This window comes from Pleurodeles waltl, chromosome 2_1 (assembly GCF_031143425.1).
Source record: "Pleurodeles waltl isolate 20211129_DDA chromosome 2_1, aPleWal1.hap1.20221129, whole genome shotgun sequence".
NCBI lineage: Eukaryota > Metazoa > Chordata > Amphibia > Caudata > Salamandridae > Pleurodeles > Pleurodeles waltl.
In genome coordinates, this window is record NC_090438.1 from 334,339,918 (window position 1) to 334,358,391 (window position 18,474).

At 42.6% G+C, this 18,474-nt stretch overlaps 1 protein-coding gene across 2 annotated transcripts in view; it reads right to left on the reverse strand.

The window, feature by feature from the left end:
* Window positions 1-1,362: 1,362 nt before the first annotated feature.
* Window positions 1,363-18,474, reverse strand: part of LOC138264668 (fibronectin type-III domain-containing protein 3a-like) — a 406,147-nt gene continuing 389,035 nt past the window's right edge. For both annotated transcript variants that reach the window (XM_069212562.1, XM_069212561.1), the window contains one exon: window positions 1,363-4,148. In XM_069212562.1, coding sequence (XP_069068663.1) covers window positions 3,843-4,148 — 306 coding nt within the window. In that variant the 3' untranslated portion in view covers window positions 1,363-3,842. The remainder of the gene's footprint in view (window positions 4,149-18,474) is intronic.

The window sequence follows — 18,474 nt, forward strand, 5'->3', positions numbered from 1 at the left end:
TGCAACTATATGTCTCTATCAAATACTGTTCTTCACAAAGGGTCAATTGCATAATATAGTTAGTAATAAACGCAAAACCTAACTTCAAATGCAGACAGTTCTAAAACTATTAGAGAAAACATAGCATTGCTAATATATTATTCATTCCTGATGGTTGCCAGGAATTCAAAAGTGTAACCTGATACATTTTGCTTTGAGAAAGTTCTTTATTGTTTTCTATCTCAGGGTTAGGTGTTATGATTTCAAGTAACAGAAACCATAGTTATCTAATGTTGTGATTCAAGTTTTGCCAGTGATTAACAATGACAGTGAGTAACAACTCTAGATGTTCTCAATTTGTTTGTGTGTATTGCTTGTGTAGTTTACTTTTGAGAAGCTTATTCTGCATTTGCATAAATGTATTGAATTTGGTACTTTGGATGGAAACAAAAGCAATCTTGAAAAAAATAAATTAACTGTTGAGTATAAGTCATGTGATTTAAGAATTTTATTTGAAAAAGAAACTGAGGCCTCGTTCAGAAGGGACTAGGCTTTGCAAGTCCAGGCTGGACTGTTTCAATTGGAGCATGACCAGGGCAGATTTGGATATGGCAGGTTCCTGTCTGACATGGTGAAAAGAATGATGGAAACAAAGGTGGAAGAGTAATTTCCAATTGTTAAAATTAATTCACGCATTGTATTCATCTACTTTTTATTTTCCTCAGTGTGAAGCCTTAATTGTGACTGCTATGCGCAGATGCTGGTCCCATGCTCACTGAGCCACAGGACTAATGCTACATGCTACTGATTACTTCCAATTAGATCAAAACTGGTCTGGTGTTGCTGGAGTTCCAACTCAGAAGGAGATGCCTAGAAGTTTGGGCTTGAAAGGTTGTATCAGAGTAGGACTAAGGCTGATTTGCACTTAGCTGGTTCCTGTCCTAAGTAGCATGGTGGTCCAAACATTACGGACTGGGATGCAGCATGAGCAATTACCAATGGTGAAGATTAATTAAAGCATTCCACTAATCACTTTTTAAAAAAAAGTGAACGTTTATTCAGAAACTATCCTAAAAGATGCACCATATTCTATTAAATATCCCATGCAACACAAAGGGAAAAGCAGCAAGTTTGACTGAGCACAGGTTTGACTCAGTTTCTCTTCCTTGGTGGTCAGTGCAGTGAGGAAAATTGGATTGTGTTACAAGAATACTGAGTAGTAAGGACATATCAATTAATATTTTCTGATCAATTTCTAATGTACAAGCTATGCAACTGTGTTAGAGACATGAAGCAATTTGGATGTAAAATTATTTGCCCCACGTATGCTATGAGATTGGTTATACGATGTTGAAGAAAATATGAAGCAAGACAGTGGCCTTTCTGAATATATTTGTGTCTTTATTGGTCATATTAAATATATTATCTATCTGATAGTTACAATTTAGTAATACATTTGCATGGCAGTTTAAATTTAAGTTTGAGATACCTCAAACTACAATGCAAGAATAATGAAAAGCAACAGCTTTTTCGTACAGTTACCACATGGGCATATTATTCTGGAATGTATAATAGTCCATAAAAAATCTACATAACAAAAATATGATTTCCAGTAAAAATTCCAGCAAAATGCCATTTACCATGTTTCAACTACAAAAATATATTTCCTAAAAAATTCATGCTTTGTTTAGCAAGTTTTTTAGAATGCCTACTGTATTAATTGTACTACCTGTAGGATAGGCATTGCCAAATACATTATTTTGCATTTTTAAATTTCACTAACCGTTCGGTTTTAACTAAAAATATAAAACCATGGCAATCAAGCAATTTGTTGAAGGCAGTCTTGTATTGCTCTATTCCATAACAAACAAGAAACACAATCAAACCATTTCTTTTTGCCTAGATAGGACATTCATATTTTTAAAAAATGCATTATCTTTTTTTCACATGATTATTTTACCTTATGCTGAAAGTGGAATACATTCTAACATACATATCCTAGGACATCTTAAATCAAAATAAATATAATTTAAAAAGGAGAGTATGTTTATGAAAAAGGCAAAGTGATGCAATTTTCCTCATTTCACAAAGCATTCAATTTCCCTCCCCCACTGCAATGACATGCACTTAGTGCACTAACACCGGAATGTATTAAATAGTAACATAACCAAAACCACTAAAGATGCTGTCATGGTTGCACTTGGGGCTGAACAGACACCAGACACCTAGTGCCAGTATATATCTTTTATATCTTTGATTTGATACACTTTGTTTTAATGCCATTATGAAAAACGAGATTTATGTTTGAGAACAGCACCATGTTCAATCAATGGCATCTCAGCACTTGGCATGCACAGCACTAAAACCATGACTCCCATAAACATATTTGAGGGCCATGCAATATTAAGAGATTTACATTGAAAACTGTTTTGTACAAATGAAAATACACATAATGTTGAAGGACATGCAACTTTCACCAGCTTTCATAAAGGTTAATATCTAACATAAAGTGACGGAATGCAAAAAGATTTTGTAGTTCTATTGACATTAGTTAAAAAAAAATATTTTAAATGCTCCATTAAATTAAGGTTTCTCACTTATCATGAAGGCATTAATAAATGCATAAAAAATAATGGCTAATTGAAGAGGTTTGAAGAGGGTAGATGACTATACTGGAAAAAAAACATCTGAAAACCAGTGAAAAATGTTTAAGGCGCTTCATTTCAATAGACAATAAAAAGTTGATTTAAAAAAATATCTATAGGGCACTTTATCCTTTACAGAATGTAAATATATATATAGTTATATATGCATTTATAAAATGATCTACATATATTATTGCATGCTATATAGATTCATTGCCATGAAGAGTTTTCAGTTGCACTGTTAATGTTTTCTTTCTTTTTTTTTTGTTAAGAGTACAGAGAGCAGTGCTAGATCAACAGGCACCCATTTAATTCTGTGTCAGAGCCATTCCAATCGATTTGAACAGAAATGTCAAATAAAACCTTTAGAATGCAACCGAATGAAAGGACACATTTGCTCAGTTTGAGCCAAATAGTAAAACATTTATAATAAATGAACTTTTTTCACCTCTCCTTAAAGATGCATGTGCTTGTTCAGAAAGGGCAGCAACATTTTGTCAGATGTACAGTAAATTAGTACTGTTCGCAAAACATAAAAACTGAAATGTAGACCAAGGCAAATGGGTACCAATAGTGAAAAAAAAAAACTGTTCTGAAAGGTACAAAAAAAGGAGAAAACAACCATTCTCTTGAGATGTAATTTCCTTTCAATACTAAACTCAGTATGGATATCCCTAAAATGTTGCCAAAAATAGTAAAAACTATGGTACTTTTTACCATAATATGCAACCAGTTTTTAAATACTGAACCTAGACATTATAACTGCCTACTAATCACGTCAGCTGTTATAGGTGATCTATTTTAATTGCTACACATTCTACTGTACGGCAAAAATACCCTCCCCCAAAAACAGAAGTGATGTGCCTCACTATCCTGTGCTAAAATAACCTTCTAACAGGTTTTCATATTTCTCTTATCATTCTTAATAAGTACTTACTACCTAATTTTTGTATCGCCTAATTCTTGTATTAACTTTTAAACAAAGATATACTAAAATGACTCTTACCAGTTGTTAACGGACCAAGCAGCTTAGGCCAGAACTATGTAACATGTTTTTAAAAGAGCTCTTACAGCAATACTCGACAACAGGGTCTAGGATTACTCTTTACTAACATGAAGTCTAAAAAATGATCTGCTGACAGTAGGCAACTAAGGTTATTTCCAGTTACCACTTTAACAGTACTAACAAATACAGCCCAAGATAGGCGGTAAGAGTTATTATTTTATAACAAAGTACTGAATAATAAAAGCAAAGAGAACAGCCAATGTGGCAAACCCCATAAGTAGCAGAAAGGCAAACTGTTCATCGCTTAGGCATATCTTCTTGGGTTTCGTAGGCTCTGATGTGATTTCAGCACATTCTTGCTTTTGAGATGTGAACACTGTGCTTGGACTGTAAGGTCCATATAACTCTTGTAATCCAGATGAACCTTGATACTGTCGACATGCACAAACTCTAAATCTATTTTCAGAATTTGCTGGATAGTTTGTGAAACAAAATGATGTTTCTGGTCCTTTATATACCTAAAATAACAAATGAAAAATATGATCTATTAGACACTGCAAAATGAGTCACAACTCCTATGGGCACCTTAACAATATATATCATATAATACTTAAAAACAAGACAAATAGTAGTATTATTTGTATGTCAAGACGATGATTTTAGGCACTTCAGCTGTATAGATACCAAGGTTGCCATGTATACTTCTCTAAAACACATAAAACAATCAGGGGCAGTAGATAGTGACAGTGTGATCCCATTCTTGTGCTCCACAAGGGTTCCACAAAGAGAGAATGTACATTATTACATAACAAACTAACCCTGTGCATACCTACTATCAATGGTGAAGATGTACATCGTCATACAAGGGTTCTGCTGTGTAATGTTTACTGAAAACATACAAGTGGGCTACACCCAGAGGATTCACGGAGCTACTGATTGGCGACAAAACTAAATACAAGGACAGCAATTAATACATTTCGGATTTGGGTGAGATTTGTAGTGTCACAGAGTGAATTCCAAAGACAGACGGCTTGAGTCAAAAAGGATTTGCTACCAGGACACTCATTAAAAGAAGGCCCGATCAATGAAGTGGTCAGAATAATGTTGAAAAGGAAGACTACTCTACCTAAGACAACTTTAAGGGTATATTCCTGATTATCATAAAACCCTAAATACCTCTGCATATGGGTAGGATCCCAGAGCACTTTCTATGTAGCAAAATACATTGAAGAATAAGGAACGTGTCCACTTCCGAGGCATTTTCTTTTTTCAGCCACAACTGTATTAGTATTATTTATACAAATAAGTTTTGTTCAGCTTTTTTTGCTCTAAAGTAAAATCTAAGGTTCTTAATTACTAACACAGCTTACTTGCCCGTAACCCACTTTCGGCAATGTCTTGTGGTGTAGATCACATGTTACACACTAGTCTGACATCTAGGATGGAATATTTCAAAATGTTTACTTGAGAAGGAACAAAAGCTACTCACCTGTAACAATCTGTCTGCATCTTCTAGTGCTGCAGAATCACATGCTGTGCACATTCTAGTGTTGGGCTTAGAACATTACAACTTCGAAGAAGAGATTTCAATTTAATGGTACCATGGTAACTTTCCCCATTTGTGGCAGGTGTAGCTGTCGATCACATGCTTTATCTAGAATTTATACTTACTGAAAATGTGGTGGCTTCAAAGAAAGTGCAGTAGACATTTGAAATAATGTTTTGTGTACAGTTGTACTACCAAATGGCTCTTGCTGGCCATTAATATCCATACTGTGGTGTTCAGTGGATGTGCAGATAGAACTCCAGTTGATGCATACACTGATATCCACTAGTAGGATACTAGTAGGATACAGAAATGGCTTCTTGGTAGGAAATATACTGTAGTATATAATGAAATATAATGTATGTTTTGTTAAAGCTTAATTGCCTACATTTGAAAATACACCTTACTAGCTTGGACTCTCAGATTGCCTATGGGCGGCTTTGCAAAGGTAACAAAAAGTTGCTTTGTTCTCCTAATGGAATGAAAATGGCCAATGTAGTAAATGATGCACATACTAATATTTAATGCTTGGAGTACTTCTACCACCGTGGATTGCAATGGAGGGAAAAAAGAAGGTTAATTCTATAGTTAGGTTCACATGAAAAAGTGAAACAACCTTTGACGAAAAATTAGGAGTTTGTGCAGCATGACTGTCTTTTTGAATTTAAGGACAAGTTACTTACCTTCGATAACACCTTATATGGTAGAGCCAATATCTGGTTGCCTATTCCTTACCTTAAAATTTCCCCAAGGCGTCAGTCTGGATCCAGAGATTTTTCTCGAGCAGTAACCTTGCACGACGTTAGGTTTCATCGATCAGCTCTGCCTTCATCTGCATCCGCGCCAGACATGACTTTGTGGGTCCTATATAAGGTGCCACCCTACTATGCTGACATCATTTTCTTTGCACAACTTTCCACACCAGAAGCACAGAGCCATGAAGAACACCGACCACTGGTGTAGCAAAACTAAGGCCCTGAAGTTCCTGTCCCTAGAAATCTGTTCACAGAGTGGGGAGGATAGGTGGGTCAGTAAGGATTCTGCATCTAGATATTGTCTCTACCAGATATGGCATTACCAAAGTTAAGTAATTTGTTCATCTGATTGAGATATCTAGTTGCAGATCCCTTGCCTTAGAATAGATACTAAAGCAAAACCTTCCGCAGAGGTGGGTCTTGTGAACCAAAATCACAGTAGAGTAATGCAGGACTGAATGGGCAAAGTACTGCATGTCCAGACAGTAGTGTTTGGTAAATGTGTGCAGAGATGCCCACTATGCCGCCTGCCAGATATCAAGTACTGAACTTCACATACTAATGAAGTGATCGTAGCCGTCGCTCTGGTAGAATGAGCACGCAAACCTTCAGGTGGTTGATTCTTAGACAGTGTGTGGCAGAGTTTGATACAGAATACGACCCATCAGGAGATGGTCCGCTTCTGCACTGCCCGACCTTTCTTCACCACCACATAACTGACAAAGAATTGATCATCCACCCGGAACTCTTTTGTACAATCAAGGTAGAACACCAACGCTCTTTTTGCATCCAGGCGGCGGAGCCTCTCCTCATCCTTAAAAAGATGTGGAGGGGCTTCAAAAATAGGCAATTGATGGATTGGCCTACATGAAAGGGCATGACCACTTTTGGCAAAAAGGAAGCCCTAGTGCGAAGCACCATTATGTCACAATAGATAGAAAGGTAGGACGGCTTAGATGACAATGTCTGCAGCTCACTCACCCTGCGGGTAGATGTGATAACCACAAAGAAGGCTGTTCTTAAAAAAGAACCCTGTGAAGACATTTGTGGAGAGGCTCAAAAGGAGCGCACATCAGGAATGTCAGAACCAAATTCAAATCCCACTGGGGCATACTGAATGGGGATGGAGAAAACATGCCAATAAGATCTTTATGGAACCTAATAACAATAGGAGATCCTCAAAACACAGAGGTAACAGATTAATCACCTTTCAGAGTGCCAATAGCAGAGCCCTACTGGGCCAGAGAAAGGATTAACAACTTGACCAGAAAGAGAGAGGCAGAGAGGGAGTCAACAGACTTGTCTCTGCACCATGCCACAAATTTATTCCAACAACAGGTGTATACCGTTTTGGTGGAGGGACGTCTGGCTGCCACGATGAAGTCACAGATTTGGACGTAAGGTTAAAAGCTGCTAACTGTTGCCTCCCAATATCCACACCAGAAGGGGAGGCTGGACAGGTTCTGGTAGAGAACCCTCCCCTGCTACTGCAACAGAATGTCTTCCAAAATGGGCAATCTGATTGGAGGATCAATGGCCATGCTTAGTAGTTCAGGATACCAGACCCTTCATGCCCAGTCCGGAGCCACAAGAATGACTTGTGCCCGATCATTCTTGATCTTGTTGAGAACTCTGGGCAGAAAGAGAATAGACAGAAAGGTGTACAAGAGGCTCGAGTTCCACTCAAGACAAAATGTGTCACTGAGCAACTGCCGCCTTTGAAACTCCAACGCGCAAATCTGCTGACATTGTGCATTCTCTGCAGAGGCAAAGCGATCTAACTAAGGCTATCCCCAATGCTGAAAGAGACCTTGCTCCACCTCCAGATGGAGACGCTATTCGTGATCGACTAAGCACTGACTGCTGTGTTTGCCTGTTCTGGCGTTCAGATAGCCCGCCAGATGTTTAACCACCAAGGTTTTACCCTGATGCTCCAGCCACGTCCATAGGCACAGAGCGTCCTGACAAAGGGTCCACGACCTCATCCCGCCCTGCTTGTTGCAGTACCACATGGCGGTGATGTTGCCTGTGAACATCTGTACTACCTTCCCCTTGAGAAAGGGATGACATTCTTTCAATGCTAGCCTGATCGCCTGGAGCACCAACAGGTTGATGTGGAGTCCGGACTCAACTGGAGACCAGGTGCCTCTGATCTCCGCCTCCCTCAGATGGCCGCCCCAGCCCAGGAGTGATGCATCTGTCAGTACTGTCAGCTCTGGTTGGGGAAGCGGAGGGATCTGCCTCTGACCCAATTGTGGTCCGTTAACCACCCCTGCAGATCTCACACAGTTCCCTCTTAGATCTGGACCATGTCGGAGTGATTTGCCTGATGCTGCCCCCACTGGAACTTCAGGTCCCACTGCAGATCCTGCATACGCCATCTGGCATGGTTCACCAACAGGTTGCAGGAGGCCATGAGGCCCAGCACCCTCAGAGTTATTCTCACTGAAATCCAGGATAGAGGCTGAAACATCAGTATCATAGCCTGAATATCCCAGACTCGCTGCTCTGGAGGATAAACCCAAAACTGCACTGTGTCCAGAACAGCTCCAATGAACGGTAGTGTCTGAGAGGTATTCAGGTGTGACACTAGCACGCTTATAGTGAAACCCAGTGAATGCAGGAGGTCTGCCGTAGTCTGGAGTTAGGAGACGACAGCGTGGGGCAAGCCCGCCTTCAACAGCCAGTCGTCGAGATAAGGGAAGACTGAAACCCCTGATCTTCGCAGATGAGCTGGAACGACCGCCATCACCTTGGAGAACATCAGAGGGGCACTAGTAAGGCCAAAGAGGAGCACAGTGAACTGACACTGCTCGTGGCCCACCATGAACCGCAAGTAATATCGATCGGCAGGCAGGACACGAATTTGGAAATAAGCATCTTGCAAGTACAACACTACCATCCATTCTCCTGGGTCTATGGAAGACCAAACCTGAGCCAGAGTGAGGATTTTGAACTTCTCATTCCATAGGAAGAGACTGAAGGACCTGAGGTTGAGGATAGGGCAGATACATTTGCCCTTTTTGGGTACCAGAAATAGCGGGAATAGGAACCACAACCTACTTCTGGCACAGGAATCCTCACTATGGCTTCCTTGGCCCAAGAGAGCCGTAACTTCCTCCCGGAGAAGTGCTAAGTGACCTCTGTCATGCGATTGTAGTTTGGTGGCATGGATGGAGTAGTAGTCTCAAGGAATGTTTGGAGTCACTGGCCCAACCGTACCCACAGGGTGTATAAATAACGTCCCAAAAGGCATGCAGTGTTCACAGGCTGCAATGCACGGCTAGCAGAAGAAAACATCTTCTTCCCAAGTGTGTCCAGCCTCTGGGATTCCCTATCCAGCAGTGCAGAAGGGAATGCGCCCTGGGAAACGGAGGCTTGGATAAGCCAGCGCTCAGGGGTGGGGTGCTGCGTAAGGAAACTCTGGTCACCTGAAGGAGGGCGAAGACGGTGGGAAACTGTCCTATTCACAGGAGTCCCTATGCTCTGCTTGGACCAGGTACCTAGTAGGACATCTGTAAGGACTTCACTGAAAGGGAGCAGGGGTTTGGAGGTAGAGGCACCACTGCCACTGAAGGCAGCTCAAAGTCAAGGACCTTAAGCGTTCTTTGCACCACCATTGAGTATGAAGCACCCTCCTCCGGAGCCACAGTAGGAGGAGAAAACATGCAATATCTGGTGAAGTGTCCAGTCCACTAGCATCACCCAAGTCTGCACGCCAGTCCAAAGGGTCTTGGAACTGGTATTCCAAAGGGTCCAGCAACCACTCACATTCCTCACTGTACCCTAGCCCATAAGAAAAATGCTTAGGATCCGACATAGGAGGCACAGCTCCTGTTGGCACCTGAGCCCGTCCAGCTCCATGTCAGAGTTGGCAATGAGGATGGAGTGGCGCCACCCATGGATACAGGTGGCGCCAGGAGCATCAGGACCCGCATCAGGGAAGGTTGAGATGGTACGATCAATGCAGTTCGGGATCCAACCATAGATCAATGTGTGCCCCTGGGGGCAGAGGCCGAAGCTGCCAGCGTGAAACCCGAAGTGGCCCCTTCTGACTCTACAGGGCCGAAGGGTGCTCCAACGGTGTAGAATTGCCCAAAAATGAAGCACATGGCCTCATAAAATTCTTTTAATTGGGCAAGGGCTGCTCTGGCTCCTGGAAACGTGGGGAGACGCGGAGTTGGCCTAGACCCAGGCTCTGCAAATGGAGGCTCCCGCTCCCTTGTCGGCCGATGAACAGGGTGAAGCCAAAGAATGTTTTAGTACCTTTGACTTCTTCTTGTGCCTTGACTTGCCTGATCGTCCCGAGGACTTGGAGTGGGACAGACAATGGGGGACTCTGCGACCGCTCCTGGGACATTCCTCTTGACCGGGAATTTGACTTATGCGGAGTCGAGCATCAGGCCACCATCAGTTTCTGGGACCCCTTCCTCAAAGACTTCAGATGCATGGCCCAGTACTCAGAGCATGACTTCGGGTATGGGTCGCGCTCCAAACACCAAAGGCACACGAGGTGTAGATCCGTCACCGACATCACCCAACAACAGGATCCACAGGGCCTGAACCCGGATTTTCTAGATACCATCCTAGACACACAGGAGCTATACAACTTGAGTAAACTTTAACAAAAAGTAAAAAAAAGCCAGTCAAAAAATGACTCCGGGGTAGCTCTCGTTGGATCAGCACTACCTGGCGTGGAAAGAAAAGAACTGATGTTTGTGCGCCGGGACAACACCGATAATGGACGCGGAGATGATCCACAACACCTGAGCGGCACGCAGGGGATACTGCTCAAGAAAAATCTCCGGATCTAGACTGACGCCTGGGGGGAAATGCTAAGGTAAGGAATCTGCAGCTAGATGTCTTTATCAGATAAATGGTCACTCAGAAGAAAGAGCCAGAAGATCACTGACTCTTAGGATAACTAATGGCCATAAGAAAAACTCTGTACTGTAGTGGGCACGAGTGCAATAGCTCCAAGGGCGATCCCATTAGTGAGCACAATGCCAAGATCCCAAGCAGTAGCAGGTGGCAGTTTAGGGGGGATTTTCCTTTTATGGCCCTACATAAATGCAGAATTTTTTTCAACCAACTGTTATCTGTTTTTAGGTATGCAGTGACTGCTGCTAGGTGTACTTGGATGAAAGTTTAGTGTAGGTAAAACTTTAGAAAATGTAGTAACAAACAATGTTTTTTTCTAATATTAATGTTAAAGGCTGAATCAGAAGATGTGAACAGTATACAAATATTTTCCAAATGGCCGCTTAGGATACCTGCTGAATGGAAATGGGTTCTTAGTTGCATAGGATATAAGTCCTTCCCAAGAAACAAGTCTAAAACTTGTCAGGTTAAACACACACAAGTTCAACGGATAAACCGGGGCTCAACACCTGGTGGCTATAACAGCTGGTGAACAAAAGCATGTTTTACAGGGGTGTGTAGCCCCACTGGCAGCCACACCTCAGGGTTAGGGTAAGAAGCTCTGGACACCAAAGTGGGGGTTCTGTCATGTTACGAGTGGGCAGAATGGCGCATCTTTGGATAGACAGATGCCATACTTCCAAGGAAGTGGTCATCAGGCAGGAGGGATCCTAGTAGCCCATATGCTCCTGACTGCTTCTACCCTGAGGGCACTTTTTGAACATAAATAAAGCACCACTGGCATCCAGAACTGAGATCTCGACTAGACTGGAAGAAGGTCCGAAGAAGGACAGCCTGGCTGCACTGTGGAACCAGCAAAGCGAAGCTGCTCTTTGTGGACTCCACCTACCAAACCTGGTGACTAGAAAGGAAGAGGGACTGTGCCTGTTGTGCCCAGACTGTGGAGAAGTTGTCTTCGGAGCCCAGCCAAACCCAAGAGACTCCAAGGGCCAGTTGGTTGACCTCCTGTTCACAGCTCACGGCCACAAAACTGAGAATCCTGCTGGGGCAAGTTGGCAGCCCAAAATCTTCAGACTGTCGTCCACGATGCCATGCAGCACCAGGGACCAGGCCCGAAGCTCAAAGTTGCACCCAAGTTCACTGAGCCCAGGAGAGTTATCCAGGTGCAGCTTGGTCACCTAGAAGCTGGGGTATCTCCCAGGGAAGCATTTGGCTGTGACCGAGATATTGGGCGTCTGGTAGCCCAGTGACAACTGGACTTCTACCTCCATAGAGGGGACTTCGGGGGACATCGACCCTGTGACCAGGACTGGCTCACCCTCTTTGGGGACAGACGAGTAGCCGCATGAAGACTTCAATCGACCGCATCGCACCCACAGCATCTTCAGCATCCTTCATCCTTTGCATTAGGACCACATCCATAGAAATACATTGGAAAGGAGAAAATAGTCTGAAACTGCCTGAAGACTGCTTCATCTGTGGAGGTAATTGATTCTGAGGACCTTGCTGGTCACCTCCTGGAGTTGGATGCCTAGAGTGGCTCTAAGCGACTGCAATACAACTAGCTCAACTCGCTGGTGAAGAAGTTTCTAAGTGTCAAATTTGTTGAATTTGCCAAAGCATGTTTGCGGTTGAGTGAAATGGCTTGATTTACTGTAACTTGTAAACTCTATCTCTCTGGAACTTTCTGGTGGGTTTTTGTTGTTGTGGTGTCTAAAATACATAAAAATATAGGGGGTTATTCCAACTTTGGAGGAGGTGTTAATCCGTCCCAAAAGTGACGGAAAAGTGACGGATTTACCACCAGCCGTATTACGAGTCCATTATATCCTATGGAACTCGTAATACGGCTGGTATGAAATGGGCACTCCTCCTAATTTAACTACTTTTCCTGCCAGTCCTACCGCCAGAAGTGGGGTCAGGAACTGGTGGTCGGCCTCCTTCACCATTTGGAATAGCCTGGATCGCATTTCATCGCATAATCTGAGGTGGAGATTACCCCCAAACAAATCATTCTCATATGACATAATCCCAGGCTCTTTGATGACTTGTTCCAGCACCAAAAAACCCTCCCTGGTGAATACTGCACTCTATAAATATGAACTGAAAATGAGAGTTTGTTGTGGTTAATGTATACTCTTGAATGTCATTTTAGGAGATCCTGGCTTCCGATGTTCTGACATCAAAGGCCTTTTCTGAACTACCACTGTAATTGAGCAGTTGAAGATACGTTTGTGCCCAATGGATGGAAAAACAACGTGGAGTCTATTCTAGTGCATTTTCGGTTTCAGCGGTGGTATGACAAGTCACCTTGAACCCCTTTTTTTTTCAAAGAGAAACAAATTGTAATGCTTCAAATCCAATTAACTGGCAAGACTCTGCAAAGCATGAGATCTACAACTGCATGTTAAAGTTTTGGTTTCGAGAATGACTCCTCATCATGTTCCTGAAAGCATGAGATCTACAACTGCACGTTTAAGTTTTGTTTTTGAGAATTACTTTTGATCATGTACCCTTAAACACATACTCCATCAGTGTTCAGAAAGTACCTCAGTTTGTTATTTAACCCATTAGAATATGACAGTCTGCTTGTGCAGAAGCTCTTTGGTAGCCATGTTACTTCCCATACAGGTTTCACACTCAGCTTGTGGCTAACAGACCGCCCTTGTCAGCCTTAATTCAAGTCCACTCAGATATGGGAGGTGAGCAACTTACTGGCCTTTTATCCAAAAGGTCCAAAATGTCTAGTCTTGCTGTATAAGGCATACTGTCTATGACTTAGCCTAGACTTCTTCCCTTGTCATAGGAAATGGCTGCATCTGTTTTACAAGTGCTGAAGAACCTCCCAGGAGAACCCAGGAGATCTCCTGAAAGATACATAAAATCTTTAGAAGCGCCATAATCTTGACTGTTGCTATATCCCCCAGTCACAAGGTGTTATGCTTCCAGCTAGTCACTCCTTAAGTTGTCCTCTAATACCTTCATATCTGCAGTCTTAATCTCTTGTGGGTGCTATCTCTATCCCTAGATGAACAAGTTACTTCCCTTCAACAGTGGTCTTTCTGGTGGATACGCTAACCATGGATTCCTCACTTTGTGATTACCTTCAGGAGCCAGGTTGGATCCAGCTAATATTTTCAGCACTTATTTTGTGCACCAGTAGATCATGTTATGTGGCTTTGTGTTCACTTCATCGCGTCTGAGAAGTGACGCCAGAGCCACATGTAATCATCAACATATGTGCAGATGTCAGTTTCTTTCTGAACTCTGTTCATGCCATCAGATGAAAGGCCATCGGCTCATCAGATTTGATAGTGTGCAGAGAAAGAGTTCATTCCACAGAACCTGGAGGTGGAAGGTTCGGTAAGAATCTGCAGTTACAGTATCTATAGAATGTGCATCAGAAAACTTTACCAAAGGTAAGTAATCTGTTCTTCTGATGGACACTTCCAAGGTTGTGGGTCCATAGAATGGCTCTGACCAATAAGTCCTGGAAGATGGAATGGACAATGTGTCCTTCCTGACAGACCCGGTGATCAAGAAAGCGGTATTTCGTGAACATGTAAACTGATATCCATATTGCAGTCGAAAATATGTTTACGACAGGCACTCAGCATGCCAATGCAGCAGCAACAGCCTTAGTCCTGGTGGAATGAATGTGTAAGTCCACTGGGGACTGCTTTTTAGCCAGTGCAAGGCAGATTTTGATGCAGATTGAAATCGAAAATGTTACTTACCCAGTAAGCATCTGGTTGTGGCATGTAGTGATGTAGATTCATATGGTCTGCAAAATACAGCCATCTATTGTTGAGTCCAGGAGGTTGCAAGTTGTTTTTGTTCAAAAAGTCTTTTGAGTCATGAGGTATAGTGACTCCTCTTGCTGGTAATGCTTATGGGCATCCACTCCATCTTCAGATTGTTTTCCCGCAGTTGGTGTAGGAATGGAGTGATGAATAATATAAAGTGACTGAAAAAGCCCATGCATGTTAATGTGGAGCAACGACAACTACAACCACAGGTGACCAAGGAGGTCTGTGTGCGCATGTGAATCTACAGCACTACATGCCACAAACAGATGCTTACTGGGTAATTAACATTTTACGTTTGATAGCATGTATGGCTGTAGCTACACATGCTGTCCATAGAATGTAAAGCAGTACCTCCCTAAAAGCGGAGGCTAACTTATGGGTGTTGTAGTATTTTGAAAGAGTACATAGTACTGTCTGTCCTACATTAGCTTGTTGGCGTGCAAATACATCTACACGGTAATGAAAGTGTGCAGTGTAGCCAATGTTGCTGCTTTGCATATGTAAACTATGGAAATGTTACCTAAAAAGCCATAGATGCACCTTTTTTACGAGTCGAGTGTGCTCTAGGTGGAATAGGTAGTGGCCTTTTAGTTTTCGGATAGCAAGTTTGGATGCATTTGACAATCCATCATGCTATCGTAGATTTAGTAACAGGATTGATTGCCTTTATGTGGTGGGAAAAAAAGCAACAAAAAATTGTTTGGGCTTCCTAAAATTTGTGGTCCTTTTAATATAGAACATTAGCGATCTTTTAACATCTAGTGTGTGTAGAGCTCTTTCCGCAACGGAGTCTGAAAGAGGAACGAAGACTGGCAAAAAGTTGTGTTGGTATGAAGAACTACCTTATCCTTATGTATTTGGAAAAAAGGACCCTGTAAAGGTAATGCCTGGGCACACTAACACATCTGAGGGAGGTTAGGACAACTAAAAATTACAATTTTCACCATAGAAACTGTAAAGGACATGAGTGAAGTGGTTCAAATGCTGGGCCCCTAAGTCTAGTGAGGACCACATTAAGGGTCCAAGAAGGCACTAGGGGTAGTCTTGGTGGTATTACTCTTTTGAGCCCTTCCATAAACGCTTTAATGACAAGAATTTTGAAGAGCGCCAAGTATTGTCTGTTCTGAAGATAAGCAGCTATAGCTGCTAAGTGGAGCCTAATGGAAGTGCATTGTACTGATAGCTTGAAGGGATCATAATTTTGAGCAATGCAAAAGTGCACAAAACGTTTCCATTTTCCTGCATAACATGCTCTAGTAGTTGGTCTACGTGCTTCCTTAAGAATATCCATACATTCTTGAGGTAGGTCTAGATAATCAAATTCTAACACTTCAGCAGCCAAATTTCAAGATTCCATTCCTTGTGACTGGGGTGTCTGATTTGACCTTGATTTTGAGTGAGAAGGTCCTGGTCGAGGGGAAGCTTCTCATGTGGTACTACTGAAAGGTCTAATAGAGTGGTAAACCACGATTGTCTGGCCCATGTGGGTGCCACTTGAATGAGTGTGAGAGAAATTTGAGGGAAATATCCCATACCAGTTCATCCATAGAGCTTTGCCCTTGGACTGAGGGTGTGGGAACCTGGATGTGGGAACCTGGATGCAAAGGTTGGGCATTTTGTGCTTTCTTCTGTTGCGAAGAAGTCTATGTCTGGAAATCCCCACTTTAGAAAGGAGGGAAGAAAGACTCAGGGGTGGAGTTCCCACTCGTGGACTTGTTGCTGCATCCTGATGAGAAGGTCAGCAAAATAGTTGTGTGTTCCAGGTAGGAGTTCCGCTAACACGTGTATATTGTGGTGAATTGATCAACACCAAATTGTCTGTGCAAGGCGACACAGCTGTAGAGAATCTGTCCCCCCATTTTTCAACATAATACATGGTTGTCATGTTGTCTGTGTGTATGAGAACTACCTTGGTGAGTTGAATCACAAAGGCTTTGAGTGCTAAGTGAAAAGCTAGCAGCTCTAGAAAGTTGATGTGCAAGGCTCAACATGTGTAATCCCAGAGACCCTGGACTGTGAGGACCTGTAGGTGAGAACCCCACCCTGTCTCAGAGGAGTCCGTTGTCAGAATGTTCTGGGAAAGAGGGCCCAGAGATGGCCTCCCTTTTCACAGGTTGGTTTTGTTCCACCATTGCAGAGTGAAAGTGCAGCTGTCTACCAACACTAGATCGTCTAATTGATGCTGTACCTGAGACCATTGGCATAAAAGGCATTCCTGTAATGGGCGAATGTGAAGATGAGCATGTGGTACTATCACAATGCAAGAAGCTGTAATTCCCAGGAGCTTCATGGCTAATTTTACTCTGACTCAGTGTTCGGGACAAAAATAAGAAAGCTGTATTTGAATATTTGTATCCTTGCTGCATTTGGATAGGTTTTTCCAGACTGAGAATGGCCCCTAAATAGGACTGTATATGAAGTGGGTTGAGATATGACTTCTGAAAGTTTATGTTGAAATTTAATTGACAAAGTAAGTCTATTGTGACTTGGGAATGATGCAAGCATTGAATAAGATTGCTGGTTTTGATGAGCCAGTCATCTAGGTATGGGTAGACATGGATTTTCTGCCTGTGCAAGTGAGCCGCTACTACTGCGAGGCATTTTGTAAACACTCTTGGACCTGTTGTGACCCCAAAGGGAAGCCCTTTGAATTTGTAGTGACATCAATTCTATCACAAATCTGAGGTATGTGTGATGTGCTGGGTGCATAGAAATGTGAAAGTAAGCGTCTTTTAGATCTAGTGCTAAAACAAAGTTGCCTTGTTGCAGCAATGGGATCATGTCCTGAAGTGTTCTGATGTGATGTAACGCTTAAATGGCCTGAGATCCAATATGTCTTAAAGAGCCATCATTTTGGGGGATGAGAAAGTATAGTGAATACACCCCAGTTCCCTGATGTAGTAAAGGAACAGCCTTGTAGGAAGCTGGCTCTGTATATCCTATATCAAAGTGAGATATAGTGTGCACATAGTCCAGGGGTTTCCCAGATGCTTAACAGAGGCCAACATTGATAATACTAATGCTCTATTTTGTGGTAGTGGGGTCGAGCAGATAGGCTTATCAGAGGGTAGTGCAAAGCATTTGTTGTACACACACACAGACAATAGAAGAAGCACACACTCAATGACTTAACTCCACACCAATGGTTTCTATATTGAAAAAGGAAAATGTCACTTACCCAGTGTACATCTGTTCGTGGCATTAGTCGCTGCAGATTCACATGCTGTGCATAGCCCGCCGCCTGGTGTTGGGTCGGAGTGTTACAAGTTGTTTTTCTTCGAAGAAGTCTTTTCGAGTCACGAGACCGAGGGACTCCTCCCACTTCGGTTCCATTGCGCGTGGGCGTCGACTCCATCTTAGATTGTTTTCCCCGCAGAGGGTGAGGTAGGAGTTGTGTATGCTAATGATAGTGCCCATGCAATGGAATAAATACGTATGTACAAAATGAAGGTTTAATGTAATATATTTACAAATGTACAAATGTTCAAGATCTACTTCTAAACGGCTACAGGCTCCCGGGGAGGAGGGTGGGCGCATGTGAATCTGCAGCGACTAATGACACGAACAGATGTACACTGGGTAAGTGACATTTTCCGTTCTGTGGCATGTGTAGCTGCAGATACACATGCTGTGCATAGACTAGTAAGCAGTTATCTCCCCAAAAGCGGTGGTTCAGCCTGTAGGAGTGGAAGTAGTTTGAAATAAAGTTCTTAGTACGGCTTGACCTACTGTGGCCTGTTGTGCAGATAACACATCTACACAGTAGTGTTCAGTAAATGTATGAGGCGTAGACCATGTTGCTGCCTTACATATTTCGTTCATTGGAATATTTCCTAGAAAGGCCATAGTAGCA